This window comes from Gadus morhua, chromosome 7, assembly GCF_902167405.1.
Source record: "Gadus morhua chromosome 7, gadMor3.0, whole genome shotgun sequence".
Taxonomy (NCBI): domain Eukaryota; kingdom Metazoa; phylum Chordata; class Actinopteri; order Gadiformes; family Gadidae; genus Gadus; species Gadus morhua.
In genome coordinates, this window is record NC_044054.1 from 19553832 (window position 1) to 19567321 (window position 13490).

At 44.8% G+C, this 13490-nt stretch overlaps 2 protein-coding genes across 3 annotated transcripts; one reads left to right on the plus strand and one right to left on the minus strand.

The window, feature by feature from the left end:
- Window positions 1-579: 579 nt before the first annotated feature.
- Window positions 580-4360, plus strand: si:ch211-266i6.3 (nucleolar protein dao-5). Its single transcript, XM_030360414.1, has 7 exons — window positions 580-688; window positions 998-1049; window positions 1141-1907; window positions 2015-2315; window positions 2435-2486; window positions 2646-2943; window positions 3223-4360. The coding sequence occupies exons 2-7, from the start codon at window positions 1017-1019 to the stop codon at window positions 3521-3523; spliced, it is 1752 nt and encodes a 583-aa protein (XP_030216274.1). The 5' UTR covers window positions 580-688; window positions 998-1016; the 3' UTR covers window positions 3524-4360.
- Window positions 4361-4950: 590 nt separating this feature from the next.
- On the minus strand, window positions 4951-13345 carry stt3a (STT3 oligosaccharyltransferase complex catalytic subunit A). Of its 2 annotated transcripts, XM_030360413.1 has the most exons (18): window positions 13194-13345; window positions 12314-12435; window positions 12158-12218; window positions 11932-12053; window positions 11644-11789; window positions 11391-11481; window positions 11171-11277; window positions 10738-10902; window positions 10262-10442; window positions 9751-9906; window positions 9207-9298; window positions 8510-8665; window positions 7510-7698; window positions 6919-7035; window positions 6719-6821; window positions 5882-6070; window positions 5485-5600; window positions 5285-5323 (listed from the first exon to the last, which is right to left on the minus strand). In XM_030360413.1, exons 2-18 carry the CDS (start codon window positions 12399-12401, stop codon window positions 5285-5287), a joined length of 2118 nt encoding a protein of 705 aa, XP_030216273.1. In that variant the 5' UTR covers window positions 12402-12435; window positions 13194-13345. The 2 variants fall into 2 exon arrangements, with proteins under 2 accessions (XP_030216272.1, XP_030216273.1); XM_030360412.1 differs by lacking the exon at window positions 13194-13345 and having other exon boundaries at window positions 4951-5323; window positions 12314-12401.
- Window positions 13346-13490: the final 145 nt, after the last annotated feature.

The window sequence follows — 13490 nt, forward strand, 5'->3', positions numbered from 1 at the left end:
CCGGTTACTTCTTGATCTTGGGAACATTCGAGTTACAATAAATAAGTAAATACAGTTGTTCTCTGCGTTTATATCTTCTTTAATTATAATAACAAACACATAGTACACCTGCATCGGTCACTCTTCAACTTATTTGCCCACTTACCTGTTCCACCTAAAACAAAAGGTGGGTAGGAACAATTATCTTCAACACAAGGACGTTACATTGTTTATTTAAATGTTACCCAAAAATGTAAATATTAATGAATAATAAATTATTAATCTCAACCGTATAATTTTAAGTGAAAATGAAATAATACAAATAATGTGAATTATAAGATTACATTATTATTAATAAAATAATGCCGTTTAGCCCCAGTAAGGACATGTTTCAACATGTTTGAAAATGTTTCTTAACATCTCCCATCTTTTTTTCCTTCACCATGTGAACATAATTACGCTTTGGGCGTTTTGTGTTGCTGTAGACCAGTAACATAGGAATTCTATTTAGTTTCAAACATTCAAAAAGGAGACCTCTAAGGACCGCCTCCGCCTGCCTGAAACACAGTTTGAATTGGTTGGATGTCCATTCTCGCGATAACACATTGACCAATGCCAACGCATAACCGCCAAAGTCAAAAAGACGCGTTGTTATTTTCCTACGGACAGTCGTACTGTGTGTTCCAGAAAGGTCAGAGGCAGTAGAAGGGTAAGTTAACCATAGGTTTTGTTTTGCATGTCTGATATTGATCGTACAAATAGTGAGTTTATATTTTCTAACGCACGTTTACTTCAGTGTATTGGCAGTTCAGTTCGTGACTAGTCTACTGCATGCCAACACCCAAATACCAGTCATGAACGAGAACGTGGCTAGGCTAACGTTTTAACGAACGTTGATTAATATTCGACTATTTATGATCTTTGTATTGTTACTCTTAACAGTTACTGCATTTACATGGGATTAATGTTGTGTTTTGAAAAAGTTAATAGTAACCGTTATTTCGTATTTTCACTATAGCTTTTTGACTACAAACAACATGGATGTTTCACGACGAAATCCAACCAAAAAAGTAAGAAACGTGCTAATTTAATATTTGTTTCGATCTCAATGGCCCTAAAAAAGGAAAATGGATCTATGAAAATGTCTCGTTTTTGCATTAGGGAAATAAGGAAAATGCGGAACCAGCGCATGAGCCCAAGCCTTCCAAAACAAGAACGGATCCGGTGGCCCCTCGACCCTTCAAAAGGATTGAAACGCAACCGAACCAAGATGGTGATTCCACGCAGGGTGACATGCAGTTAATAAAAACTGTCATCAATACCGTGCAGAAAAATGCCAAAGCAATGCCCGCCGGAAACGCCAATAAAAGACAGACTCTCAGTAAGGCTTTTCTCACAGAACAGGCAGTCAAACAGAAGAAAATCATTGAGTCTGCCAAGCCACCTCAGCCCCACACCAAACCAGCCCCGGGACTGTATAAGGGCAAAGTGATCCAGTCCAAAATTGGATCTATTTGGAAGACAAGTGTTGTAGCTAATGAGGGGGATAAGAAACCTACTGCCAGGCCTTCAACCGCAAAAGTAGAAAGCCGAAGGGTTGACCACTTATCGAAGAGGTTGACCATGTCTGTCGCAGACTTGCCATGCCGAGCTGACCACAAGCCCAAATCTACAAGATCTAAGTCTGTGTCGGACAGGCCATTGCCAGTCCCCAAGCGGCCGGTCACTAGCCGGCCCACAACTGCATTGCGCACTGCTCCCCCTCCCCACCGTAGCACAAGGCCAGCGCCCCCCATCTCTGCTAAGACCAGTGTGATGACCAAAGAAACGGAGAATAGGAATGTAAGAGACAAGAAAGTCTACCAGCCTTCGGTTTCTAGCAGCCTCAGTCAGTATAGGGTGCCCATGGAGTCTGCCGCAGAAAGAAGGTTAATAGTTACTTAAAATATTAAAATTTCATTATTTGGGTTATACATATGGCATTCGCAATAACATGCATTTTCCATTTCACCCCCCCCCCCCCCCCCCCCCCAAGGGCAAAATTGGCCGACTGGCTTGCGTCCAAGGGCAAGGTTCCGAAGAGACCAGTAATGTCTGCAACATTAACAGCCAAAACACTGCCAGCCAAAACGAGTCGTGTCGAGCCTGAGCCCAGCCAGGTCCCCACTACTACGGCTGTGGTTCCTGTTCCCAGTGCTAGCCAGCCTGGAGAGGCCGCGAGGGGTGAAGACCCAGCCATAGATGCATCGTCGCCCCTCACCATGAACGCCACCCTGGACCTGCTGGATAACTCTGATTTGGATCTACCCGTTTACCCGGAAGCTGGAGTGAATGACGTAAGGGGATAGTTTGAACTGCTATTTTCTAATAAATAATAGTTATTTGTAATTTTAGTTTTTTCTTCCTCATTTGAGAGCTGTCCCTGACTCTGCCCTTTCTGTTGTGCTCAACGCAGATTGTGGTGAACCTGTGCGAGGCCCTGTCAGCCCTGGCAACAGATGAAGATGGTAAGTGTCTCGGGTTAAATCAGGCATTTGTGAGAATGTGCAGCATGTACGACTCATACTCTCCAGACCTCCCTGGAATATTATAACTATTTATTTACATTGTTAAGGATAAAATGGGTCACACTTTATAGTTTATCTAACCTGTGTATTCCTTTTTAGAACTTCAACAGAAGGATCAGTCTGACGATTGTGAAATGGCTGACGGCATGGCAAACCAAGACAAAAAGGAACTGTCTGAGAATGTCGCTGATTGCAAGGAGGTGAAGGAGGATGAAGAAACGGAGGTGGAGGTTAAGGAGGAAGAAGAGACAGAAAGTGATTCAGAGGAGGAAGATGACTGCAAGGAATATGAAATTGATGAAGAGGAGAGTGAAATGAAGAAGACTGAGGCGACACCGATGATGGAGGATGCGTCGTCTGTGAAGTACAACGTTAAAACCACCCCCTACCTGCAAAGGTGAGTTCAGAGGTCCTGAGAAGTTCATTATCTAGGACCGTGACACACCCGTCTTCCTCAATTTTGAATGGTTGCAAACATATTGTGGGTGACCGCGTGGTGGAGATGGGAGTGAATTACATTACTTATGAAATTTCCATAAACGTAGACAGAAAGCGGAGTTCAGTGTTTCATCCTTTTTACAAAATCGAAACAAACCTTGAATGTGGAAGCCATCATGTGTGTGTGCAATGCATATAATTCATATATTATTGACACCTTTTTTTGTCTGTGCTTCAGTGTGAAGAAGGGCCTGCAGGGCGAGGTCCGCAGCGCGTGCGCCGGCTCCAGGAAGAGGCTGGGCATCAAGGACCTCAAGTTCCTCACCCCCGTGCGTCGCTCCAGCCGCATCCACCGCAACTCCTGCCGGCTGCCTCCCCTGGTGCTGGACCACGACCCCTGCGTGACCTCGCTGGCTGAGCTTGTCCAGCTGGACGGCGACGACGACTCCAACGCCTACATTTACAGGAAAAACCCTGCCTTGCTCAAGGACTCGCCGGATCCCGAGAAAGAACTTTTAAATGATTCAGAGTATTTTTAAATGAGTTGACTGTATTGGGGTGGGGGGGTTTCAGTTACTGGAACTTCTCGGCAGATTAGTTCCAGTAGTTTTAAAGCGATGATTATATCAATGTTATACACTAAAATAACCAAGCTACAGATAAGTTCTTTATGTAAAAATGTCAATGATACTAATATTAGTAGGGTTAGGTTTGGTTTGCCTTAAAGTGAAATCCAGCGAAAGTTGAGCCCTGAGTCTTTTTCGGCATGAAAACCCATAAAATAAGTCGAGTATAGAGCTTGCCCAAAGTTGCCCGGAGCAATTTGACCTCCCAAATGGCTTCCATGTTATTGGCTAGGGGCACAGCGAACGCTTTTAACCACTAATCTTGCTCAAAATAGAACTAAATCTCTGCAGTAGCATGATTAGGGTCCCTGCACATAAAACAAAGCATCAACAACTTAAATAGCATACCGGAGTATATTAAAGAGTGTTTTCCAAGTCTTATAAGCTAAGTTGTTGAAGCTTCGTTTAATGTGTGCTACTGTGAAGGTTTGGTGCCATTTTGAGCAATATTAGTGGTTAAAGAAATGAAGATTTGGAAGCGTTGGCAGTGCCCCTAGCCAATAACATGGAAGTCATTTGGGCTGTTGCCTTGCTCGGGGGAACTTTGGGCAAGCTCTATACCCGATTATCAATGGAAAAAAAGTGTCTGGGGGCTTATTTTATGGTTTCATGCCGAAAAAGACCCTGGGTTCAATTTGTCGGAATGACACCTTAAATGTGCAAACTGATACATGCCACCAACTTGTGATGTATAAAACAGACGTGTGTAACGGGATAGACTACTCAATAAAACCTGAATTATATATTTAATAATGGTTGCAAGCCTTGTACTTTTCACACCATGACTTTTGCATGACCATTGATTGGAAAATAAATCCTAGTATACAATCAGGTTTGTTTCAATTCAACAAATTGCCCAGATCCTTCATCTGTTACCAATTTCTGATCTAAGCACTGATCAACTTTTCGACCAAGTCTTGAAATGCAAAAAGACGAATCAGTGCAATTTTGGTAAAATTGCTTCTGATCTGTACCGACACTTAGGTCAGTGAAACAACCCTGTACTCTACTTTCGGGAAAAAACTCATTTTAAAAAATGTACCGTACCAGGTTGCTTTCATAGACTAGAGTTGAGTAGGCAGTCAGAGCATGCCATTAAAACAAAAATTCCGTGCAGACCTTAGTGTAATTCATATTCTTGAATATTTAACTGAGTTTGTTAGGTCTTTAGCCGGATCTTGTGTTTAATTCAAAGCTGTAATTGGACCATAACCTGAATCCTACAAAATCAGAACTAATATAATTAGGGGGGCGGAGGGGATTTATTTATGGACCACCAAAAGGAAGGAACATAAAAGTTCCAAATATGGGCTCCATTTAGTGAAAAAAAGGACAAAAGGTCACATTTATTCCAAATTTTAATCCAAAACCCTCTCAAACACTTTATTTTGGCCACATGATGGCAGACTTCACTGCTCCATATTTCTTGAATTGTTTCATACTTTTAAACACAAGCTCTCTGAGACCAGATGACATAACAAAATAAACCACCCCCCTCCCAAAAAAAAAAAGAAGCTCAACCACAAAACCAAAATCTCTTTACTGCATCTTGCCCTCCCCAACCAAAGTATAAAAAGTTCTTGTTTTCCCCCCCAATTCGTCTGGCCACAGGGGAAGGCTGTTCAGTGCTTTTCGCTAGAAGGGGCTGAGTGATTGAGGACGGAACTGAAGGCATTATGTCCTGGAGAGACCTCGGTTGTCCAGGTCTTTCACCTGGCAGAAATAAACAGATCACTGGTTATCAAGGATAGCATATAACCATTTATTTTGAAAATATAACCATTTTTATATTTTCAAGCAAAAAGTAAAGTAGTGTGCGTGCGTGCATGCATGTCAACAATAGGGATGACCAGATGGGAAAGCAAAGTGTTTACCTTGTATATCCTAACTAGCCAGTGTTCTGTTGTGTAGGCTTCCTCCAACACGTCCAGCTCAAAGTCTTTGTTCCCGATCTCTGCGTTCCTCACCCTGTCGTAACCGGGTGGGCGCTCTGCAGATACAAGGCATTACACTGGGGTCAAACTTAACATCTTAGCATTAGCCACAATGCCCATGAATAGAACAGTGTTCAATTATCGAAAGACAGTAAATATTGAGGTCATATCGCATATGTTCATAAGCGCATATGTTCCTAGCACCAGCAACGAGAATAGGGGATCCAAAAATAAGTCTCCCCTGAATCCCAACTAGAGCATCTAAACAAAAAAGGGAGCCGTGAGAGCACGTAAGGGTAGGAGCCTGGATCCTTGAGTTTGGTTTTTTGTGACTCACTGGCTTCGGTGTAGACCTGTCCGAAGCGGTAGTAGCACATCTTGTACATGAGGCAGTTGAGCAGCACGGGGGAGCCCTCGCGGTCCACCCGGAACTCCCCGGTGGGCGTGTAGTAGTCGTGCTCTTTGATGTGCTTTCCCGTGTCCGTGCTGCCTCCGATTCGCACCATCCACAGGAACTTGTTGATGTCTGGAGGGGGGGGCCGACATGGTACATGGACTGCATTTATATAGCGCTTTTTTGTAACCAGGCCAACCAAAGCGCCTCACAATATTGCCTAACATTCACACACTGACGGTGGAGTCAGCCATGCAAGGTGACAGCCAGCTCGTCGGGAGCAGTAAGGATAAGGTGCCTTGCTCAGGGACACCTCAACACTAAAAGGTAGGAGGCGCCAGGGATAGAACTAGCATACTTTAGCGGTTACCAGCCAACCCGCTCTACCTCCTGAGCTACTGCCACCCTGGTTGGAGAAAAGACAGGGGTTCTACAGAGCGATGTAGTTACAGGTAATAAAACTGGTATTTTTTCAGGCCCCCCTTAAGGAGAGAGGAAGAGGAATAGAGAAAGACAAGGCAGCAGTTGGAACAAGGCTGTGTCGTTTTCTTGTCATGCGATTGAAAACAGGTTTTGGCAGGTGTGTTGCTGCCTGCGATGGCATTTTCACTGATGTGAAAACGCCTCTTTGACTTGACATGTCAGTAGAATGTGCAAGTGAGACTCCAGACACCAGCTGTGATGTCACATCAAAAACAATTCAAATCCAACCACTCACGCTTAACCCAGAAATTCAAACCAGCCAATCAACCAGGCAGTGGCTGCTTCATCCCGACCTACCGTCTGAGGAGTAGCCTGTGAGTCCGCCGAAGATGACCAGGACGTAGCTGACGTCCAGCTCCCTCATGATATCATAGGCCTTCTCCTCCGTCGACGCCATGGCCTTCACGTGGACAAGAAGTGGGCAAGGTGAGGCATGCTGCCTTGAGAGCGGATGCGGTTAACAGTTTGGGATTGAGACCCGGAGCAGGGCAGCTCACCTGTCCCACGCGGGAGATGTGAGTGTTGTTCCACGTGTTGTTGTCAACTAAAATTGTTCGATTAGCCATGGCCGTAATCTGATAGCCGTAATCCCACCAGGACATGACCTTGGCATCCTGGAGACAGGAGGAAACCGCAAAGTTCAGTAAAATATATCCTCTTCAACATCAATGTCCAATAAGTCTAAATACAACAATATTTGACCAATTTGTGAAATGCATCAATATTACATTTCATTCCATAACCATTAAGGCACCAGAGAGAGTTGCTGAATGGTAAACTATTCACCTGTCAGATGCTAGGCCTCTATTGTATTGGATTATTGCTAAAACCCTGGTGCTTGGTTTGCTTTTTCTGAACAAAGGCCTAAACAACACTAGAAGGAACATACAGACGATAATTACCCAGTCCCATTAAAAAGTTATAATAGTATTCTGTTACGCCATCTAGCGATAACCATCAATGGCAACCATTACAACTCTGCCCTTGATAAACGCCCATTCATTCGCTGAACTTGAACTTGTTAGCTGCACAGGCACTCTCTGACTGCACGGGGCTGCTTGCCCGGGACTGCCCGCACGGGGGCTCACCTCGGGGGTGTTGTGGCGCAGCCAGTAGTAGGCCTCTCTGAAGTCGTCGAAGATGATGCGGCTGCCGTCGCCACCGCGGGCTGACAGCACGATGGAGGGGGAGGAGTACGCCTCGCTGGTCACCCAGGTGGAGTGGAAGGTGTAGGTGATCAGGAAGAAGGCCATGACCAGAATCATCCCACTGGCCACCTAGTGGAGAGGGAGGGAAGGGCGGGGACGTGAAGGAGGGGTTAACAAAATGACCTTTAACGGACGTGATGTGATGCCATCTGTTGGAGCAGGAGCACAATATGAAAGATCTGACTTGATGGATTTATATTCATATTTATAGTTATATTCACATTAACTCTATACGTTTTATTGTCCTTTTGTTGAGTTAAGGCAATTAAATAAAGTGTGGTTTATTACCAGTTACATTTTTGTTTACAATTATGTTACGCTTTCAATTGCTTATTAGCATTACACTACTACAATAAAAACTTTATGATAATGTGGGTTTTTGATCGTTTTCAAAAAAGGGTCCTAAATCATTCATAAAAACATAAAACGTGTCGTTAAATATCGGCACAGCAGGAATGTAAATGCATGTTAGGTTCCATGAGGATTTCTGCTACCACACCTTCCACATCTACACCAAGGTGGTGGTTCAACTCCGAGCCGCTCAAATATTGACATGCGCCGATAACACGCAATGCGACTATGCACCTAGCGAGAGGTCTGCTACTGTGAGGCTTCTCCCTTAAGTAAACAATGTTGGCAAATTGTTCTGTGACGACATGTCAAGTGACAATTTGCCAAAGCCGATTAAAATAAACCTTGAATTATTAAAAAGCACAACTTTTTAAAAGGAATTACACTTTGCTACCAATGTACACAAACTGTGTCAACAACTCTTCTGTTGTGTGCTTTAGGGTCCAGAAAATTATTATTCTGCAAATAAACCAAAAGCCATGCAGAAGTGAACGCTGGTGCCATCTGGTGGCAGCCGGGCTCTGCCTACCTCGTTCTTGATGGGGTAGGTGGCGTCCTGCTGCTTCTTGCTCTTCTTGTCCGGCCGGCTCACGTCCAGGTTCTTCATGTAGGTGGTCAGCACCTGCGACACGCCGATGCCCGACAGGATGCACATGACTGGGGCCAGCACCAGCATCAGACGCACCTGGAAGGATGGAGAATGTGGTGCGTCAAGGACTACAAACATGGCTTCCACCCTTTTTTTTTAGAAGCATGACTGATGTTCGAGGCTGAAATTTTCCCCTGCCTCCACTGCAAAGGGGAAGAATGGTGGGGTGGCTGGTTCCAAGCCATGTTGTCATTTATTCAACAAGCCATAATTATTGAAAGGTAGTTAGAGCTATGTGTAAAACGTGCACTGTACTGGTATATCATGCGTTATGATTCACTACTCTCCGAGTATCCCCGAGACAACTTTCTCCAATATTTTTGAATACAGGCTGTAACAATTTTAAACGCTCTGTGTCAATGTTACACATTGTACCTTTAATTATTGACTTAAATCTAAATTAATATACATTTGAGTATTTATACAATACTAAAAATCGCCTGAGGGTTTAAAATATATGCACTTTCCATTGACATCAAACTAAAAAGGGGTTATGAGTTGGGATCCAAAACCACGAAGGACTGGAGGTAAGCAGTGTTAGGTTTGAGGAGATTGAGTATACACGTTAAGGCCTTACCATGACGGCGGAGAAGTACATGCTGGTGACTCCATACATGATGATGAAGATGCGGGCATCGGAAAGGTTGTTGAAGCAGTAGTATAGACCCACTGGAAGTTCAGGGAAATAAGAGAGGGTCAATTATACAGCAATGAAAGTACTAAAGCCTTTAAGATGTTGAACTAGTAAATTCAAAGTCCATTTTGAGGCACCCACATGTACACTACAGTATATCTTACACAATAATAAACTATTATTCTTCATGAGTTGTAAAAGCACACCGTCTAGGAATGGCCCGAACACAACTATGAACTATTGAACCATTTAGCAGATTTTGACCCAAATGACTTGCAGTGAGTTCAGATCTACGTCATTGAGGAGCAGGTGGGGGCCCGGGTAGCTTGCTCAGGGATGCGTACAGGTATAACATGGACCTTGGGGATCGAACCCAGAGCTGGGGTCAAACTGCCCTAACCACTAGATTTCCCAGGCCCTTATTTATCGTGGTGATCCACATGTGGGGTGTGTGTGTGTGTGTGTGCATGGGTGTCTCTCTACGTACCGGGGAACATGAAGACCAGCAGCTGCAGGTCAAAGTAGTAGGAGGACCAGGTGGTGGGCTGGTGCTCAGAGACGGAGGCGATGATGGGGATGTTGTTCTTGGCGTAGGAGGGGTCCAGCAGCGAGTAGAAGCGACCCGTCCAGGGAGAGATCTTACCTGATGACAACAAGACACACGCATACAGTAAGACACCAGGACCCACAACTCAGATACCCCCCCTTAAAGGCCTCTCATCAAGCAAAAGTTTAAAAATGCACGGCAGGAATTGCATTAAAGAAATAATCAATTATGATCGAAGATTAAATGACGACTAGTTGTGGGGAATCTAAACGTTACGATCATAGGCAATATTAAAACAAGTCAGACACGGAATTATGACGTGGTTTGTGCCGTTTCGCCAGACATTCTAGAATGATATACATCACAGATCCTTACCCACAGGCACACACACACACACACACACACACACACACACACACACACACACACACACACACACACCGCCCCTTACCAGTCAGCATGAGGACGGTTCCGGCGGAGAGGATGACGAAGCCCACCAGGGAGATGACGCTCTTGAAGAGCACCTCAAACTGCTGGGTGTTGAGCTTGCTGCGCAGGTAGTCCACAAAGGCGTGGATCTGGCACAGGCCGAACACGCCGAAGGCCGCCATGTGTTCCGAGGACTGCACGGGCTGGTTGCACGGACCCGGGGAGGAGTTGGTTAGCAACACGAGGAAAAGGCTCTGCAGAACATTTACTATGCAGCTTGCTGTGACCACTTCTGTAGCCGTAAAATGCAATCGTATGTGCTTAACAAAAACTAAACATAAGATGGTACGGGAAATTCACACCGCAATTAGACCTGGGTCATTATGATCAGCCCCGTAACAAAATCGGCACATGACATCGAATATATATATGCAGCAATAATTTATTGCAACCTCTCCCAGGTCAAGGAGGGGAAGTGGAGGGTGGAAGGCGGGTTACCTGGAAGCCAACAAAGGAGATCTGCATGGAGAGGATGGTGCCCAGGCAGTACACGGTGCAGTAGGCCACGTAGATGCGGTGAGAGAAGCGGCCCGTGAGCATCAAGACCAGCACGTGGAGGGGGATCAGGTTGATAAGGAACACGTAGCCACCCCAGGAGGACACCTGTGTGTAGAGAAAACCCCCAACACACACACACACACACACACACACACACACACACACACACACACACACACACACACACACACACACACACACACACACACACACACACACACACACACACACACACACACACACTTTAAATCTGAATCTAATAAACAGGTACACTTTTGGATATCAATGAATGACTAAGAGAGCTAAATGGCACCGCCGTTTCGGGAGCTGGTGAGTGCCGTTTGTTCGCTGGCCGCCTCTAGCTGCCGCTTACCATGTAGAAGTAAGCCAAGGCACAGATGGAAGACCAGTACACCGAGCCGGTGTTGACAGCCTTGATCCACATGTAGTAGGTCAACAGCATGCAGAAGATGGCGATGCCTGGGTTGGAGGCAGCAGTGGCGTTAGATTCAATTCAATGTCAGCAGAACCTCCCCATATTCCTGGAGGAAAAACCGTGCCTTTTTCGGCATACCCCGTCTGAGCTGCCCTACCTTCGTTATCATAGGAGCCGGCTACAGAGCGAGAGATGTAGCCGGGCACGATGGCAATCATGGCTGCAGCCAGGAGCCCAGCGCCCGCATCCTGTGGAGGGAGCAAGCGTCAGAGAAAAGAGCGGAGAATCATTCACTGTGCTCATTTTTTACGGGGCCATTCGCCTCCACTTTTGTCAATGGTTTAGAATTGGGTTTTGGATCAAAAAACGACGGAGTGTGTAGGCTTATAGGCATTCATTGGAGTCTGTACCTTGAGCTCCTTGGTGAAGTGGTAGGTGACGATGGTGGTGAAGGAAGAGAAGAGGGGGGCCAGGAAGACGCACACGTTGCGGATGTCAATCGTGATGTGGAAAAAGTGGAGGACATGATACAGGGCTGCAGATGTGACCATCAACCCTTGAGGAAGAAAAGAAGAAATGTTGCCAAATTGATACAGGATCAAAAAAGGCATGGACGACAATGTCTTGCATATACATACAAATACTACACCAAGTATTTCGCATCCTAGGTTGCACTTTACACTACTCCCAATTCCTACCTGGGTAAATGGTTCCTCCGATGATTCTGCCCAAGGGATACCATGCCCGGTCATCAAACCAGTTATGGAACTTGTAGAATCCTTCCTCTGTCAGGAAACGGGTTGTGCGGTAGTTGAAGTACCTTGGGAGGACAAGCAATGGGTATAATGACTGATGAAGTCATGAATGCTGGCATATGACAAAAGTTTAGGAAATATCCAAACAACTAAACAAACAGGGACTTACGGATCAAACTCATGGATGACACTTTCAAACCGCAACACAGAAAACAGTCTGGTAGAAAATGCTGTACAGAAGAAAAGAAAAAAAGTCATAACCACAAACTAGGTATGAAAACTACAACTGCAAATGTCAATAATATGTCGTCTTTAGATTACTTACAAAGAATAGCTGCCATAGACAGAATGAGCAACTTGAGCAGCGTGTCCTGTTTCTCATAAGAGAGGCGCAGGAAGCCCAACTTAGTCATTTTGGATGAGGTTGGGGACAGCTTACCGTATTACCTGGGGAACACAGGTAATGCACATTATATTTAAACCAGGGTTGAAACTCTTATCCCGGTCCAGGAGTGTGAGAATATTATAACGTTTACAGCATAGAAAAGAGTCTAGATTCTCTGTCCAATACAGCACTTTTTAAAAGTTGAGATATATTAAATAAATCAATGCGAGCATATTTTTCCCAACGCTTTATGTCCAGCCCAACCAGATAAGGCCACGCATAGGTTGATGTGGCGTCTGGAACCAGGAAGCGGCCAAGCTCATATTGACTTTTCTGCAGGAATTCCACATCTGCATCGCACACACAATACGATAATAGAATCCAAAATAGCGAAAGAAATTCCCAAAAATATCAGATGAGATCACTATTTAAAGTTTCGTCTCACTAACCCCTAAAAATATTTGACCATCAAAGAACAAACCAACAAAGATCCGTTGCATCTGTAGTTACAACATTATATATGTGCACATTACGAGTATTTAGCGTCTGCTGATATTTTAGATTAATAGTCTGTGTCTTCTACCAAACGGATGGGTTCATATCAATGATAATTTCAATCAATAAATGAATGCATGCTATAACTATACGACTAGCAAGGCAAGCTAGCTAGCTGATGTGCACTGAAAAGGAAAGCGATGCTCTATTCCGCTTTTAGTGCAATCAAAACAGCAAGTCCGTCTACAGAAATAGGATGCCAAGAAATATTTGTAGAATATTGAATTCATTCAATAAGGTGGTTTGAAATTGTATGTTCACTCACCCACTCCTCTCCACTCCAGTATCTCATTCACGTTTCACACACAACCTCGGTGTACAATAATCCCGCCTCCACCAACTACATGAGTGTGTTTATTGGCTGCGGCTCCTTAAAGTGCAAACTCGCACGTCTGTGATTCGTTTATCCGCGGTCGTTCCTGTGCTGTAGAAACGGAACCCGGGCGGAAAACTTGATGCTGTAGTCTAGTGACGTGTCCTTAGCATTTTGACTCCAGCCGGTCCTTTTCTTTTAAGCAGTCTTCAGGAGAAGGTTGTTGTCCTCCAGGCGGCGAACACGATC

What these genes read in the sequence shown, in the direction of transcription:
- si:ch211-266i6.3 (XM_030360414.1), top strand. Translation starts at nt 1,017, where the DNA reads ATGGATGTTTCACGACGAAATCCAACCAAAAAA. An exon ending in GAGTCTGCCGCAGAAAGAAG is followed by an intron (nt 1,908 to 2,014) that starts GTTAATAGTTAC and finishes CCCCCCCCCAAG; the next exon opens with GGCAAAATTGGCCGACTGGC. An exon ending in CGGAAGCTGGAGTGAATGAC is followed by an intron (nt 2,316 to 2,434) that starts GTAAGGGGATAG and finishes TGCTCAACGCAG; the next exon opens with ATTGTGGTGAACCTGTGCGA.
- stt3a (XM_030360412.1), bottom strand. Translation starts at nt 12,401, where the DNA reads ATGACTAAGTTGGGCTTCCTGCGCCTCTCTTATGAGAAACAGGACACG. An exon ending in CGGAGGAACCATTTACCCAG is followed by an intron (nt 11,790 to 11,931) that starts GTAGGAATTGGG and finishes TTCTTCCTCAAG; the next exon opens with GGTTGATGGTCACATCTGCA. An exon ending in CCTACCCCATCAAGAACGAG is followed by an intron (nt 7,699 to 8,509) that starts GTAGGCAGAGCC and finishes CCTCTCCACTAG; the next exon opens with GTGGCCAGTGGGATGATTCT.